This window comes from Rhinatrema bivittatum, chromosome 15 (genome assembly GCF_901001135.1).
Source record: "Rhinatrema bivittatum chromosome 15, aRhiBiv1.1, whole genome shotgun sequence".
NCBI lineage: Eukaryota > Metazoa > Chordata > Amphibia > Gymnophiona > Rhinatrematidae > Rhinatrema > Rhinatrema bivittatum.
In genome coordinates this window covers 52,526,827-52,543,808 of record NC_042629.1, presented here as the reverse complement: position 1 = coordinate 52,543,808, position 16,982 = coordinate 52,526,827, and the positions used below count along the sequence as shown (strand labels likewise).

The 16,982-nt window shown below is 46.5% G+C and overlaps 1 protein-coding gene across 2 annotated transcripts in view; it reads right to left on the bottom strand.

The window, feature by feature from the left end:
• Positions 1-16,982, bottom strand: part of ALCAM (activated leukocyte cell adhesion molecule) — a 143,493-nt gene that overhangs the window by 19,588 nt on the left and 106,923 nt on the right. For both annotated transcript variants that reach the window (XM_029577918.1, XM_029577919.1), the window contains exon 10: positions 5,553-5,688. In XM_029577918.1, the coding sequence (XP_029433778.1) occupies positions 5,553-5,688 (136 nt within the window). The remainder of the gene's footprint in view (positions 1-5,552; positions 5,689-16,982) is intronic.

The window sequence follows — 16,982 nt, the reverse complement described above, 5'->3', positions numbered from 1 at the left end:
TTGTCTTGAAAAAAAAAAAATACCCCAAAAAATTAATTCATTAACTTTCCTGACTGAACATATAGGGGTAGATTTTCAAAGGGATATGCGCGTAACCCCTGAAAACCTGCCCCTGCTTGCCCCTGTGCGCGCTGAGCCTATCTTGCATAGGCTCAGTGGCGCGCGCGCAAGCCCCGGAACGCGAGTATGTTCCTGGGCTTCAAAAAAGGGGCGTTCCAGGTGCAGGGCTGTGGGTGGCATGCCGGTCGGGGGGGGGGGGGGGGTGGGTTAGGTAGGGGAAGGGAGGAGAAGGTGGGGGGGGAGGCGAAAGGAAAGCTCCTGCCGAGGCTGCTCCGATTTCGGAGCAGCCTCGGAGGGAACGGAGAAAGGCTACGCGGCTCGGTGCGTGCAAGTTACACAATTGTGCACCCCCTTGCGCGCGCCGACCCTGGACTTTATAACATGCGCGCGGCGCGAACAAATCTATGCCCTCACGTATGTCTGAAAATCTACCCCATAATATCCAAGAAAACAAGTTTGAAAGTTAAAAAAAAACAACTTAAGAATCTAATAGTTCAAAAAGAGGATGCATTAGATTTCAAAACCACATTTAAATTCCACACAGAAAGTGGTATATAAACTTTAGGCCCTGTTAACTTAGCATTCTTCGAAGATGGGACAAAATTTGTGTGAGAAAATGTGCTTGTTCATCGTCACATGTCTGGTCCTTGTAAAAGAAACTCTAATATAGTCTTCACAAATGACTTAGATCAGTGTTTCCACGAAAGAGTCATCACTGCCTGATGCTCAAGTCGAGCCCAGCACTTAGGATCTACTCTCAGCACTTTGCAGCAACAAGAGACACGAGTGGTGGTTCTTAAATATGTAGGAACAAGTGTAATTATGCATGTCTCCTTTTCCTAGCTACAACATGAACCCTGAAATCTGGTAATTAATTCTAAAATTCAAAACCTACTTAATGGGCAGCATTCAGGGCATGGATAACTGTACCTCACTTTGGGGGTTATTTTCTATCCGTATCTCACGCAAAAAGGGTCTTTTCGCACACACAAAAGTCCTTTTTCGGTTGCGATAGCAAGCGGGGGGCGGAGTCAGGGAGGGGAGGAGGCGGACGCGGCGGTATCTTCGTTGGCGGCAATAAGGTAAGCTTCGTTATCGCCACCAGTAGAGCGCCCAATAGTGCCACCTTTCACAGTGGCACTATTGGGTGCGAAAGCCGGCAGTGATACCACCGCGGTGGTGCGATCGCTGCTGGCTTTCGCAGGCCCACCCCCGTTACTGCCGGGATTCACCATTCTCTGCGAGAATGGAAAATCCAGGCCTTTGGGCACCACACACACTTCACATAGCACCTCCTCATGTCTCCTCCTTTGAGTCCTTCCAGCCTCTGTGCTATCCCCAGGCTGAATGAGATGGGGGAGTGTGCAGTGAGCAAAGGATAATGGCTCATTCCGAGTGTTGGGAACAGCTGTGGTGATGGAGCTCTGGCAGTCATACTTAGCAGCCAAGGTCACTAACTGAGTGGGCTGCCATAGCCCACTAAATTCTCTCTTCTCCTGTAGTTGCATATAGAGGGAGCTGGTCCATTGTGATGGGTTCATGTATGGCTCTGTCCCCTCTTTTCTTTTTTTGATAAATTTGGAAGAGCGACTGATGGGGCTTTCAGTGCTTCCCTAGCTCTTTTGGCTGTATAAGTCCTCTTCGTATCCGCACTTCATATCCAGCTTGGTGGTGCTTAGTGTGCCACATAATATTTTTGTTAATGTGTGCCTAGGATTTGAAAAGGTTGGGAAACCCTGACTTAGATGGTGTAATCTTTCTCCACTTACATCATTTTGCAAATCTTTCCCTTATAAAGTTTATTAGTGGTAGCCCTGTTACATTTGCACTTTTACATTTTCCTTTTAGTTTCCAGGCAATCAAGCTTGGAAGTGTTGGATCTGGGTAGACAGAGAGAATGCCTGGAGTGAGAGGAAAGTAGAGATGTGCATTCGTTTTTCACGAATTAGGCAATTTCAACAAAACTGTCTAATTGGTTCAGGGGCACCGAAAAACAAACAGAATTTTTCCAAAATTTCGGAAAAATTCGTAGTTTGTGTTAGTGTTAGTGCGCGCTAACTATGGTTAGAGCGCACTAACACAAAAATCGGGACACACAAAAAAAAACCCCCAAACTGCAGGAAAAGCGAAATTTCTCACGGGGGCCTGCAAACGAAGCCCGAACCGATACAAATAAACAATGCACATCTCTAGAGGAGAAAGCCATTGGTTTGGCAGCTAGGTGGAGAGTACATCAAACTAGTAGAGAGTACATCGTACAAATCAACTCTTCTTTTACCTTTCATCACTCCAAATGACAGAAAATCCTCACTGATGTCAACTGTGCTGTTCATACTCTGTGTATGTAGAACTGCCCCCCAAAACCTACCCCATTCCCCCAAATCTCACCCCGAGTTACTAGTGCCCCCTCTTATAATGGTATAAATAGTAAACTTATATGTGAGGCTCTACAGAGGTGCTCTCTCTCTCTCACTCTCTCTCTCTCTCTCTCTCTCTCTCTCTAGCCAGCAGCCCAAACTGGCATTTGCAATAAAAACCTTTTTGGTTGGTTACCACGCCCCCTTTATCATCGTGGGCGCTATTTCCGCAATATTAATAGCGATTTGATAAATTTAGGCCGTAGTTTGGAGAAGTTCCATTCTGAAATGCTTTGCAAGTAAAACATTTATTTAGGCTTTTGAAGTCTAGTGTGATTGTAATAATAAAAATTATGATTATGTGTCTAAAAAGCTTTACTGTAGAGAAACTGGTCTTATCACTTAACTATTTAATAGATGCTGAACTGAATTTTGAAGGTGACTGACTTTCTAAGTGTCCTCTGGAACACTAACCAGATGAAATAATGGTTTGGAATGGTTCACAACTCTAAATTAATTCACAGTTTTCCCTCCTAGGAATAGTTGCTCTTTTAACAACAGAAATAGCAGTGTTTACAACTGGCACTACAGACTATGTATCTCTTTTTTATTACGTTTGTTAAGTTTTAGCCAATGTTTTAGGTATAGTACTCCTATGGGCAATATGTGCTTTATTTTTTTTACTCTGTTCTTTACAGCAGGGCAGAGAGTAAGGATAGGAAGGTGTTTTTTCCCCTCTCTGCTGATACCAACAAAAGGGTCTGCTAAGATGTGCACTCTCTCATCTTGAAGCTGAAGATTTAATATAACAGCAATTTGTTTGGTTTGAAAATTAATATTGTGAGCTGCTAAGCCCTAAGTGAGGACCTAGTGGGATGAAGTGTAAAATCTCTTTCTCCTTGGAATATGCCTCAAGAGAGCTGAAAATGGCACATAAGTGCTTTATCTTTTTAAAATCAACTGACATTTGAAAAGGAACTCAAATGGCGCTACTAACATGAGGTTTTTTTTTGTTTTTTTTTAAATAAAATAGCTGTTTTCTTCTAGGACTGGCTTTTTTCCTCCTAAATAGCTGCTAGTCTACTGTAGGAGCTGGCTTTTTAAAGTAAAAAGAGTGAATTCCTTTTCAACAGCTTGCTGCATTTTTTTTTTCCCTAGAAAGCCACAAAGCCTTGATCGCTGGTTTCACAGGCTACTTTCATGACATTTGAAATTCCAAGCAGCACTCAACGGGGGCAAGATGGCAGCTGGATGGATGCAGAGGCACCGAGCTGAACTTGGGACATAACTGGCAGTTTCCAGCTGCCATTCTGGGGTACGCATAAATGAAACATGTGGGCTTAAGCTTCAGAGCCTCCCCCCCCCCCCCCCCCCGACACACAATCCTCCTTTTGTACAGACTGCCACTGAGCTGTTCGGGTTTCCTTCGCTTGAAGCTTCAGGATCCAGAGTGGTGAGCCTAATCAACAGAGCAGCCGCCCCTAGCAAGGCAGGGACCTCACTTATCCTGGAAAGCCACACATATCTGCTGAGGCCAAAAATCATCTTGAGATACTAGTACATTCAGAAGTAACGAGACTTACGGCCACTGATCAGGGGACCCTTCTCCCACCTTCCCAACTCTGTTAAAAAAAAAAAACAACAACAAAAAACAGAGCCCTGGACACTTTGAATGCTCCAGTGAGCGGGAAGGATGATGGTACTGAAGCCAGGGGAGATGACAGCAAGCCCCAGCCTATAGATTTGTTACTCACCACAAGCCACTGTGGTGACCCTAGAGTCACAATGGACTTCTGTCTCATCAATGGAGCAGGCCCTATGGGGAGGACTTCAGGGCTGGTTAGAAACAATTCAACAAAGGTTGCAAGAACATGAGGTTAAGTTAGGGAATCTAGACCAGCAAGTCACAAATTTGCAAAATTGTGAAAGATAAACAGGTGCCACATCAAACACTGGAAGTTTTGGGAAACCAAAGCAGAAAGTTGAATTTAAGGTTTCTAACTCCTTCAAGTTCCCCTTGATTACATCTGGGGACTTGCTCAGAGAATATTAGAAAGAGGTTTTGAGAGTACCCTGAAGAGACTATTCCACCAAACACTGAAGTTTTTTATATCCCAGATGGGGGAAAGCCCTAAGAAAAATGCAAAGCTATCTATAGATAGTCTTGTTGCAACTGCTTTCTTGGAAAATACCCAGCTGGAGATTACTACCAGAGGCATTCCTCTGGTCACTTCTGAATTTGAATCAGACAAGCACTGGACAATGAAAATGCTTTTGTGGTCTTAGACTAACTGTTTTCCAAAATATAAATCTATAGAGCCTCTCAACAGAGACAAAATGTTTTTGTCTAAGAGACAAGATGTTTCCTGTGGGGGGCCCACATTTTATGTTGTGATCTCTTTGAATGTTATTAGATACATTTATTTTATGAAGGTTATTGTCACTAACATTGAACAATTGATTAGAAATTTGTAAAATATAATATATAAATAAATATTGAAAGGCGAAATTTAAAAGCCCTGCTCGCGCCAAAAGTGGGAGATACGCGTACAAGTAGGGCCACTGCGTGCAGAGCGGATTTAAAAAACTGCCCAAGGATGTGTGTATCTCCCTCTGCGCGCAGAAGTGAAAAGTTTCGAAAAGGGGTGGGGGGGGGGCCCTGGGAGTGTCGGGGCAAGGCCAGGAGATGTACACGTAAATACCTGCGCGTCCTTGCGTGCACTGGGGTCCCCTGCCACTTCAATTTACTTCTGCTATATGAATTGGCTCATAAGTAGTAAACCAAAACAATATAGGCAAGGTAAAACTGGACGCCCGTGCATGTGGCCAGGCTATTTTATAACACACGTGCATCTGTTGTAAAATAGCCACGTCCCTGGGCGCAGACCATGAACGTGCGCACGTGCACCCACATGCTGGTTTTAAAATTCAACCACCTTAAAATACACCTTTATTACATTTGTATGACCTTCTGTGGAATTATCTGCTATTTGCAAATTACATGTAGAAGAAAAATCAGGCCTTAAAACAACTTAAAATCCTAGTGAGAGTAGAAAATTAAATTTGTAATTTAACATTTATCAATTGCCTTTACAGATGTGCTTCATCCCAAACAACTGGAGTGCACTGTATTACCTTCAACAATAAGCGTAAATGCTTTCCTCTTCTTTAACCCTTCATCAGCTGGTAGAAGTGTTTCACAAACATAATTCCCAGCATCTTCATACCGCAAACTTGCAAACGATGGACTGGAGGGTAGTTTGTTTTTGTCCTGATAAAATAAATTAATTTTTTCATCTGTTTGCTATATTTATAGTGGTCTCAAGGATAAATATACAAGTGGCACTTGAAATACTTACTAGTAGCATAATGAACATAACTTGCAAATAATAGCACTTAATTTTATCAATAGTCCTAGCCTATTACTAGGTATTATTAAAAATGTATCAGAAATATTTCCTGAAAAGTCATGGAAAATTACTTTTAAATGGAAAAGAAAGACAAAGTGCAAACAAACAATAAAGATAAAAAGGTCACAGACCTTAGAGAATCTGGTGGTAACGGGGGGAGAAGGTCCTGTGAAACTGGCGGCGATAAGGAGTCTTACCTTTCGCCGCCAGCGATGTGTCCGCAGCGTCGGCCCCGGTGCCGCCCCGACTCCTCCTCTTCCGGGGCGGACTCCGCCCCGAGCTATCGCACGCGATAGCGTTAGAGAATGAACCCCTTACGAGACTTTTTCCCCACAGAAATAAAATATGGGAAGAGGTGCAACATTTACTGCAAGCAGATAATGAGGTTTTAGTTGCTGTCCACCCATCAATCTCAATGTGGTAGGCAAAATAGAAATTCCCAGTTTATCCTATAGCGAACTGTAATTTGTAAAGTCATAACTTTTCATCCTGTGCTACATCTATAGTTAAAGTGTGTTAAATTGGAGTTTAGGATGTAGGTAGCTAGTGGAAGTGGGGCGTTCCTGTAAACAGGCAGTAATTGAAATACAGGTGGAAAACATTCCTTACTACGCCAATACAATCTTTATCTAGGGCAATCAGAATTGTATTGTTTTTATTTATTTATTTTATTTATTCTGCTTATAACAATAAATCGTGCTAAGCAGATTACAATAAAGTAAAGCAAATGTTGCTTACCTGATGTAACAGGTGTTCTCACAGGACAGCAGGATGTTAGTCCTCACAAATGGGTGACATCGAGGATGGAGCCCACCACGGAAAACTTCTGTCAAAGTTTAAACAGAACTTTGACTGGCCCCTACTGGGCATGCCCAGCAAGGCACTGACCCTGCAGCCAGCAGGGGTCTCCCTTCAGTCTGATTTTCAAAGCTACAGGCAGTGCCTAGAAAGTAAAAATAAAACGAACCCAACACCGCGGGGAGGCGGGCGGGTTTCGTGAGGACTAACATCCTGCTGTCCTGTGAGAACACCTGTTACATCAGGTAAGCAACATTTGCTTTCTCACAGGACAAGCAGGATGGTTGTCCTCACAAATGGGTGAGTACCGAGCTGAGGATGTCCCGACTTGCACCAAATGTACCCAACGGTGTGCAGCAAGCACAATAAGTGAGGAGAAATTTGGGAAAGGGCATCCGCACCCAACCGGGTAGGTGGAAGGGTGTTGGTACATCAGGTTGGAAAAAGGTTACGCAAGACAGACTGGCCGAAGATGGAGTCCTGTCTTCCAGCCTTGTCCAAACAATAATGGGCTGCAAAGGTATGGAGAGAACTCCAGGTTGCAGCTTTGCAGATGTCAGGAAGCGGCACCGATCGAAGGTGTGCCACTGACGTCGCCATGGCCCTCACAGAGTGTGCTTTAACACGGTCTTGAAAAGGAATGCCAGCTTGCTCATAGCAAAAAGAAATGCAGTCCGCCAACCAGGAAGAAAGAGCCTGCTTACCCACAGGTTGTCCCAACTTATTAGGATGGAAAGAGACGAATAATTGAGTGCTCTTCCTATGGGAAACTGTACGGTCTAGGTAAAAAGCTAGAGCTCGTTTACAGTCTAGGGCAGGGGTCAGGAACCTTTTTGGCTGAGAGAGCCATAAACGCCACATATTTTAAAATGTAATTCCATGAGAGCCATACAATATGTTTAAAACTAAATACAAGTAAATGTGTGCATTTTATGTAAGATCACACTTTTAAAGTACAATAAGTCTCTGAAAATATTACACCAGGCCTTAAGACACCAATACATCTCCTATTAGGAAAACGGACCAAGTCAGGCTGCTATAGAGTCCTACACAGAAACTACACGCCAGCAGAAAACCTCACCTGAATCACGTGCTGTCCCTCACCTAACATAGAATAAAGAGACCAAAACGCATAACAAGAAGCATGCAGACAAAAACTGAATTGGAAACTGCAACAAGCCAGAGTCTCTGTATGCAGTGTAACAAAGGAAAAAAGAAACATCACACATCCTTATAAAACAAATCAAGAAATATAAAATCATCAGCAGTAAAACTGTACTAACAAAAAGAACATATTTCGAAACAGCTGATGAGTGGAATATCCAATAATTAAAAACTCATATAAAACATTTCCAGATACCAACAAAATATTTCAAAATAGCAGACACAAAGATCCAGTAATGAAAAATAATAAGGATACAAATTTTTTTTTGCTCTGCATACCTGGGAACGTTTGATATCCAGGTGTCCTGAGATTGTTCTGAATTAGCAGGAGGTGGGGTGGTTTGCTTGGAACTTTCTCCTCTCTCAGTCACATACCAGCGCTCTCTCTCACACTGGCTCTCAATGACACACCTATACACACATGCTCTCAGTCACTCACATATACAAATGTTTTTTCTCTCTCACTTATATAGGCTCTTAATTACACATTTACACACATGCTGTCTATCTTTTCACGCTTACACACACACAGGCTTTCAATCACATAAATACATGCTGTCTTTTTCTCTCACACACAGACTCTCATTCACATGCTTACAAACATGTCCTCTCTTTCTCTCATTTACACACAGGCTCTCAATCACATACTCACATGCTTCCTCACCTAAATCAGCTCTCAATCACACAGACACACATGGTCTCTCTCTCTCATTTAAACACAGGCTCTCAATCACATACTCACATGCTCCCTCACCTAAATCAGCTCTCAATCACACAGACACACATGGTCTCTCTCTCTCATTTAAACACAGGCTCTCAATCACATACTCACATGCTCCATCACCTAAACCAGCTGTCAATCAGACACAGACACACATGATCTCTCTCTTACTTATACACACAGGCTCTTAATCATACATACACATGATCTCTCTCACACACAAAGGATCTCAATCATACACACATACTCTTTCAAACAAACAGGTTTTCAATTACAAACTTACACATACAGGGTCCCAATGGTAAACTTACATTCATGCTCTCTCTCTCACAGGCAGGATCTCAATCACAGACATACTCTCTTTCACATATACAGGCTCTCAATCATTCACATACATGCAATCTCTCACTCACACACACAGGATCTCAAACACACATGCTTGCTCGCTCATTCACTCTCTCTCCCCCCCCCCCCCCCCGGGAACTCGCGGCAGCAGCAGCCACCTCCCAACGCTAACCTCCTTCATTTTCAGCCCTCGCGGAGGCGAAGGCGGAGTCCCATCGGCCGCGGTTGAAGATTTTCATTTTCCTCCGAGCCGCGCTGCAGTCTTCTTCCCGCGCAGGCACCCGATGCTCTCCACTTCCTCTTCCGGGCCGCGGGAAGAAGAGAGCACCGGCGTGCTCTCTTCTTCCCGCGGCCCGGAAGAGGAAGTGGAGAGCATCGGGTGCCTGCGCGGGAAGACCCGCGCAGGCACCCGATGACTCCAGCGCTGGCACCCGGCTGACACCCGATGACTCCCGCGCAGGCACCCGGATGACTCCAGTCGGCGTGCTCTCTTCTCCTCCCCCCCGCGGCCCGGAAGAGGAAGTGGTGAGCATCGGGTGCCTGCGCGGAAGAAGAGACCACGCTAGTGTGGTCTCTTCTTCCCGCGCAGGCACCCGATGCTCTCCACTTCCTCTTCCGGGCCGCGGGGGGGGGAGGAGAAGAGAGCACGCCGGTGCCGCTGACTCCAGCTGTCCTGCCGCGTTCCGCCCGGGCTGACAGCATTTTAAGCCCGGGCGGCGGAGGACCGGGGAACCGCGAAGTATGGCGACACGTGTCTGCGAGCCAGATGCAGCCCTCAAAAGAGCCATATCTGGCTCGCGAGCCATGGGTTCCCGACCCCTGGTCTAGGGTATGCAGGGTCTGCTCTCCAGAGTTGGAGTGGGGCCTGGGAAAAAAGATAGGTAGTATGATGAATTGATTGATATGAAACTCAGAAACTACCTTAGGTAAAAATTTAGGATGAGTGCGGAGTACCGCGCGGTCCTGCAGGAGCTTAGTGTAAGGCGGATAGGTAACTAGGGCCTGTAATTCACTAACCCTGCGAGCTGAAGTAATAGCCAAAAGGAATAACACTTTCCAAGTGAGATATTTAAAGTCACAGGAGTGCAGAGGTTCGAAAGGAGGTTTCATAAGACGACCAAGAACCAGGTTAAGGTCCCAGGATGGGGCCGGAGGACGCAAGGGCGGCTTTAGATGGAGCAAGCCCTTAAGAAAGCGTGTTACTAGGGGTTGTACTGAAATAGAATTACCCCCAATACCCTTATGGAAGGCGGCTACCGCACTGACATGCATTCTGATAGAAGAGGTTTTAAGACCTGATTCAGAGAGATGCCATAAATAGTCCAAGAATTTGGAGATTGGACAGGAAAGGGGATCAAGGGACTGAGAAGTGCACCATGATGTGTACCTTTTCCATTTGTATGAGTAAGACTTTCTTGTGGAAGGCTTTCGTGAAGCTATCAGGACCCGAGAAACGGAATCTGAAAGGTTGAAAGGCTGAAGGACTAACCTTTCAACATCCATGCCGTCAGGGACAAGACTTGGAGGTTGGGATGGAGGAGGCATCCGTCGTTTTGAGTGAGCAGATGCGGGTCCTTTCCCAGAGGAATGTGCCTGCGGATGGAGAGATCCTGGAGTATTGGAAACCATACTTGGCGTGGCCAGTAAGGTGCTATCAGGATCATGGTTCCTCCGTCCTGGCGTAGCTTCACGAGAGTCTTTGACACAAGAGGGAGTGGAGGGAATGCATAGAGCAGACCTGTTGTCCACTTGAGGGAGAATGCATCCCTCGGTCGAGAGTGCTGGCTCCGAATGAGAGAGCAGTAATCGTCCACTTTGTGGTTCTGAGGGGACGCAAAGAGGTCTATGCGGGGAGAACCCCACTTGTGAAACAGAGAGGTCGCTACCAGAGGATCGAGTGACCACTCGTGTGGTTGGAAGACACGGCTCAGCCGGTCTGCCAATACATTGTCTACTCCCGGCAGGTAAGTGGCCCTGAGGTACATGGAGTGGGAGAGGGCTTCCGCCCAGATCTGCGCAGCTTCCTGACACAGAAGGAAGGAGCCTGTGCCTCCCTGCTTGTTTATGTACCACATGGCCACTTGGTTGTCCGTCTGGATTAAGATTATCTGATGAAAGAGATGATCTTTGAAAGTGCGGAGCGCATAGCGGATTGCTCGAAGTTCCAGGAAATTGATCTGGTGTTCGGCTTCCTCTTTGGACCATAACCCTTGGGTTTGAAAGGCGTCCACATGGGCTCCCCAACCGATGTGAGAAGCGTCGGTGGTTAGGATTACTTGCGGATCCGGTGGAAGAAAGGGTAAGCCCTGAAGGAGGTTGACCTGAGTCGTCCACCAGGTTAAGGATAGGCGCAGCGCTTGTGTGACTGTGACTATGGAGGACAGAGGCTGAAAAGCTTGAATCCATTGGTGTCGTAGAGTCCATTGTGTTACTCTCATGGCTAGTCGGGTCATGGGAGTGACTTGAACCGAGGATGCCATGTGTCCTAGGAGAATGAGGAACTGGCGAGCCGTGGCAGTATTCTGAGACTGGAGCTGGCGAGCCAGGGACATTAGGGTGTGGACCCTCTGAAGAGGAAGGTAAGCCTTTGCCTGTAAGGTGTCCAAGTCTGCTCCAATGAAGGATAAGGTTTGAGACGGGACTAAGCAAGATTTCTCGTAATTGACGAGAAACCCTAAGGAAAGGAGTGTTTGAATTGTCAATTTTAGGGAGGATTGAGCTATCTGTTGGGTGGAGGCCCTGATTAGCCAATCGTCCAGGTATGGGTAGACGTGGACACCTTCCTTCCTTAGGAATGCTGCTACCACTACGAGACATTTGGTAAAGACTCGTGGGGCAGAAGCTAGACCGAAAGGGAGGACACGGTATTGATAATGTTCATGGCCTACTAGAAACCGCAGATATTTGCGATGGGATTGTGTGATCGCAATATGGGTATAAGCGTCCTTGAGGTCGAGAGAGCACAGCCAATCCCCTCTTTGGAGCAGAGGGAGCAGCGCGCCTAGGGTTACCATTTTGAACTTCTCTTTTTGAAGGTATTTGTTGAGGGCTCGAAGGTCCAAAATGGGACGTAGTCCCCCTGATTTCTTTGGTATTAGGAAGTATCTGGAATAGAATCCCTTGCCTCGTTGAGAGGGAGGAACGGGTTCTATAGCATTTGATTGCAGAAGAAGGGATACTTCCTGTTGTAATTGAGCCAAATGGGTGGATAGACTCCACGCTTGAAGAGGCGGGGAGTCTGCCGGAAGAGTTATGAAGTTGAGGTGGTAACCCTGTGTGATAATTGTTAGCACCCACTGATCTGAGGTGATCTGCAACCAAGGTTGTAGAAAATGGTACAGTCGACCTCCTACAGGGATGTCCGGAAGAGGGGTTTGGCATGTGTTCCCTACAGGGGAGTCAAAGGCCAGCCGCAGGCCCAGGAGGAGGGGCTACAGTAGGCCTTTGTTTCCTAGGCTGACGCGGCTGAGGCCTAGTAGAGGATCGAGCTGGACGAGGCCTGGCCGATGGAGGGTAATAACGGCGTGGTCGAAAGAATGACTTCTTAGAGTCTTTCTTTTGCGGTTGCTTGGAGGTCAGCTCAGGTGGGACAGATGAGAGTTGTTTCAACGTCTCATGGTGGTCTTTTAACTCCGCCACAATCTGCTGAATTTGCTCTCCAAACAAATTATCGCCTAAGCAGGGTAAATCAGCAAGACGATCCTGAACCTCTGGGCGAAGGTTGGATGATTTTAACCAAGCCCAACGTCTGGCTGAGATGGCTGTGGCTGAAACTTTTGTGGAAGCATCGAATATGTCGTAGGCAGTCCTTATCTCGTGCTTCCCTGCCTCAAATCCCTTGTGAAGAAGGGCTTGAAGCTGCGGTTGGTATTGGTCTGGCAACGTGTCAGCATAGTCTTGCATCTGCTTAAGGATAGCTCTGTTGTACTGAGTCATGTAGAGTTGATATGAAGCGATGCGTGAAATCAACATAGCTCCATGATAGACTTTCCGTCCAACACTATCTAGGAACTTGTTGTCCCTGGTAGGTGGGGTAGAAGAGTGTGGCTTAAGACGCTTGGCCTTCTTCTGCGCGGACTCAACCACAACAGAGCGATGATCCAGTTGAGGTTTTTGGAAACCTGGTGCTGACTGGACAAGGTAGGTAGAGTCAGCTTTTTTGTTAACTGGGGACACTGATGAAGGAGATTCCCAGTTTTTCTTGAGCAGATCCAAAAACACCTGGTGTATAGGGATGGAAGCGATGATTTTTGGAGCATCCAGAAATTGAAGGAGTTCCATCATCTGGTGTCTGTCATCAGCTTCAGATTGTAGTTGAAAAGGTACAACTTCTGACATTTCTTTCACAAAATTAATGAAAGATAGATCCTCAGGAGGAGATCTTTTTCTACTCTCTGTAGGAGATGGTGGCGAAGGTAAATCTGTGTCAGAAGATGTATCATCATCATCGCCCCAGGTATCGTAGGGATCAAGTGGGGCTTGTAGCCCTGATGGACCTGGCTGAGGCTCTGAAGGCATCGATGGAAACCGAGGTGGAATCGGTGCCGTAGGTGGAACCAGAAATGGCATCGATGGCTTCGGTGCTGCCGATGGAATCGGTGCCTGGCGTGGAATGGATGGAACCGAAGGATATATCGGTGGAGATATACCAGAAGGCACCGATGGAACCACCCCGGAAGGGGGAATCCGGAACGGTGTTTCTCCTGCCGATGAAAATCCAGTCGGAGACGGTGGTGTTGTCGATGGTACTGGAATCACCGATGGAAGGGCCGTCATGAGCGCCTCCATGCGGCTCAGTAGCGGTGCTAGCGCTTGTATCAACGGCTCGGTGGTCGGTTCCCTCCTCGGTGGCGAAGCCGGTGCCGGTGTCGGTGTCGGGGGCGGCACTGGAACCGGTGCCGGAGACGGTGCCGATGGAGGTTGCAATTTCTTCATCGCTTTCTCGATGGCCTCCTGGACCAGCCGGTCCAGTTCTGCCCGGAGACCAGGGGTAACCATACCCGGCTCGACGGGAGAGGGAGGCTGAGGCAGGGCCGGAGGGACCACCGTAACCGGTGGGATCACGGCCCCCGCACCCCGGGAGGGTGAGGGTTTCCTCGATGCCGGCGAACGAGACGTGGAGGGTGTCCGGTCTGTTCGCGGCTTCTTTGTCGGTGGCTCGGCTTGAGCAGAGGTCGATGGCTGTGGATCCTCGACAGGCCGAGACTTATGCCGTCGATAGCGGTGCTTTTCCTTCCGATCCCCTCGCCCATCCGGGGAAGGGACGGGAGTCGACGGCCGAGAAGCAATCGATGGCGGACGGTCACCGGAAGGTTAACGATGATGGTACAACTTCGACGGTGCCGGTTCCGATGACGTCGATGCTATCGATGGCGTTGGGGTGGGTGCATGGAAGAGGAGCCCCATCTTCTCCATCCTGGCTTTGCGACCCTTGGGTGTCATTAAGGCACATTTGGTGCAAGTCAGGACATCATGCTCACTACCCAAACACATTACACAAACCCTGTGGGGGTCTGTGATGGACATAGTCCGGGTACAATCCGGACAACGGCGGAATCCCGTTGCCATGGCCTGAAGCCAAAATTTAGGCTGGGGATCGGTAAGTGCCAACAGGCCTCAAGGGCCAAAATCGACGGTAGTCGATGGAAAAAAGGCAAAAAACTTACCGGGTTCCGTAAGATGACTAAAAATTTGTCGAAGGGAGACCCCTGAGGGGCAAATTTTCTTAGGAAATTAACTTCCAAATTCCTGTCAGGAACGTGGTTAGAGAGCTCCTTTCACCGCGTGGCAACTGCTGCGCGGAAAAAAGAAGACTGAAGGGAGACCCCTGCTGGCTGCAGGGTCAGTGCCTTGCTGGGCATGCCCAGTAGGGGCCAGTCAAAGTTCTGTTTAAACTTTGACAGAAGTTTTCCGTGGTGGGCTCCATCCTCGATGTCACCCATTTGTGAGGACAACCATCCTGCTTGTCCTGTGAGAAACACATTAAAATATACAATCAAATCAGTTTAATAGAGAAAAATACCAGCTACTACCAACAGCACTATTACTTGAAAGCTTGCGAAAACAAATGTGCTTGTGTTTCCTAAAAATGCTAATTTCATTAATTACCCAGGGGGTTAAAGGTAAAGAGTTCCATAATTTTGGCTCTGTCATAAAAAAAAAGAAAATATTCTGCTTGTGTTACCTGCAATCATGCTCTCTTTACTGTAGGGATTAGTAATAGATTTGTATCAGCCGATCGCTAGGAATATAATATTTCAAAAGATCAGCTAGATAGGAAGGGCCTTCCAATTTCAAAATCTTAAATATCAAAAGTAAAACCTTAAACTCAATCCGATATTTAACAGGAAGCAAATGAAGTTCCAGTAACAGGGGATAATGTTCCCATCATTGCCCCATGTCACAAGTTTAGCTGCAGAATTCTGCAGCACTTGTACTGCTTTTAAGGAAACAGCAGGAAGCTGAACCAAAAGGGAATTACAGTAATCTACTGTACACAGCACGAAGGTTCAGACCAGTCTGAAAATCATTCGCATCTAATATATACTTTAAACGTCTTAGCAATTTAAGTTTAAAATAACCAGATTTTAAAACATGACGACTGTGTTCCTTAAATGTAATTCTACCATCAAAAAGAAAACTCAGATTACGAACAGATTCCTTAAATTGGACTGTAGTTCCCATAATAAAAAGCGAACTCATATTGGGATAGATTTTCAAAGGGTAACGCGTGTAAGATACGCGCGTAACCCACGAAAACCTACCCCTGCACGCACTGACCCTATTTTGCATAGGCTTGGCGGGGCGCGCAAGCCCCAGGACGTGCGTATGTCCCGGGGCTTCGAAAAAGGGGCGGTGCGGGGTCATGGCAGCGGTCCGGGGGCCGGGCCGAGTGCTCTGGCACAGTGGCCTGTGCCGGGGCATGGCACTCCGGCAGCCGGCCGGCGTGCGCAAGTTACGCCTGCAGAGGCACAAGCACATTTGTTTTCGCAAGCTTTCAAGTAATAGTGCTGTTGGTAGTAGCCGGTATTTTTCTCTATTAAACCGATTTGATTGCATATTTTAGTGTTTTATTTGGTTATTTGGCCCCCGGAGGCCAGAGGCAGGCGTAACTCGACGAAATAAGGTGGGGGGGGGGGGGATTTAGATAGGGTTGGGGGGTAGGACAAAAAAAAAAGTTCCCGCCAAGGCCGCGCAGATTTCGGAGCGGCCTTGGAGGGAACGGGGAAAGCCATCGGGCCTCCCCTAGGGCTTGGTGCGCGCAAGGTGCACAAGTGTGCACCCCCTTGTGTGCGCCGACCCTGGATTTTATAACATGCGCGCGGCAGCTCGCGCATGTTATAAAATCGGGTGCACATTTGTGCACGCCGGGTGGCACGTACAAATGTACCCTGCACGCCTAACTTTTAAAATCGGCCCCATTATATTTAGCCAAACAGTCAGGATCCCGTGAAAAATAAATTGTGAAGAAAATATAAAGATACAGCATCTAAGAAATAGTATTCCTTCAACAAAAAATAGATATTTGCAACAGAGGAACACTATCAAATTCTGTTCATTCACACTGAAACAGTAATAACCACATACAATATAAAATTATGCTTCTGACATGGCCATCTTTCAAGGTGTGTGCCTGTCAAGAGGATGCAAGTGACCTGGTAGAAATGTATCACACGTCAAAACAACATGAAAGATAGTCTTAATTTCATAGATTCTCCAATACTAGACATGCGTAGACTTCAAATGCAGGTGACAAACACCCTTTGTGCTAAACGCTGAATATGAAGTAATCACATTTTTCTGTGTTGAAGAAGAGCTAATAAAATATGTCTTTCTAGGCAAAGGCCAATGCAGAATGGACTTAGATGGGGCCCAATAACTTAAGCTTATGCAATGTGTCATTTCAGGATACATATTTTCTAATAAAGTCACATCCTAAGAGGGCATTATTTGCTTTCTATTACTGTCAGCTTCTGGAAAAAAAAAAAAAAGACATATACTGAGAGACTGCCAAACCATGTCTTAACACTTTGGTAAAAACTCACATGGCTTCTAAATTTGCAGCATTTCTTTCTCTACAACAGCACCAACATTTGTCCCATTTGAAATTTCTGAATACCTGACCCT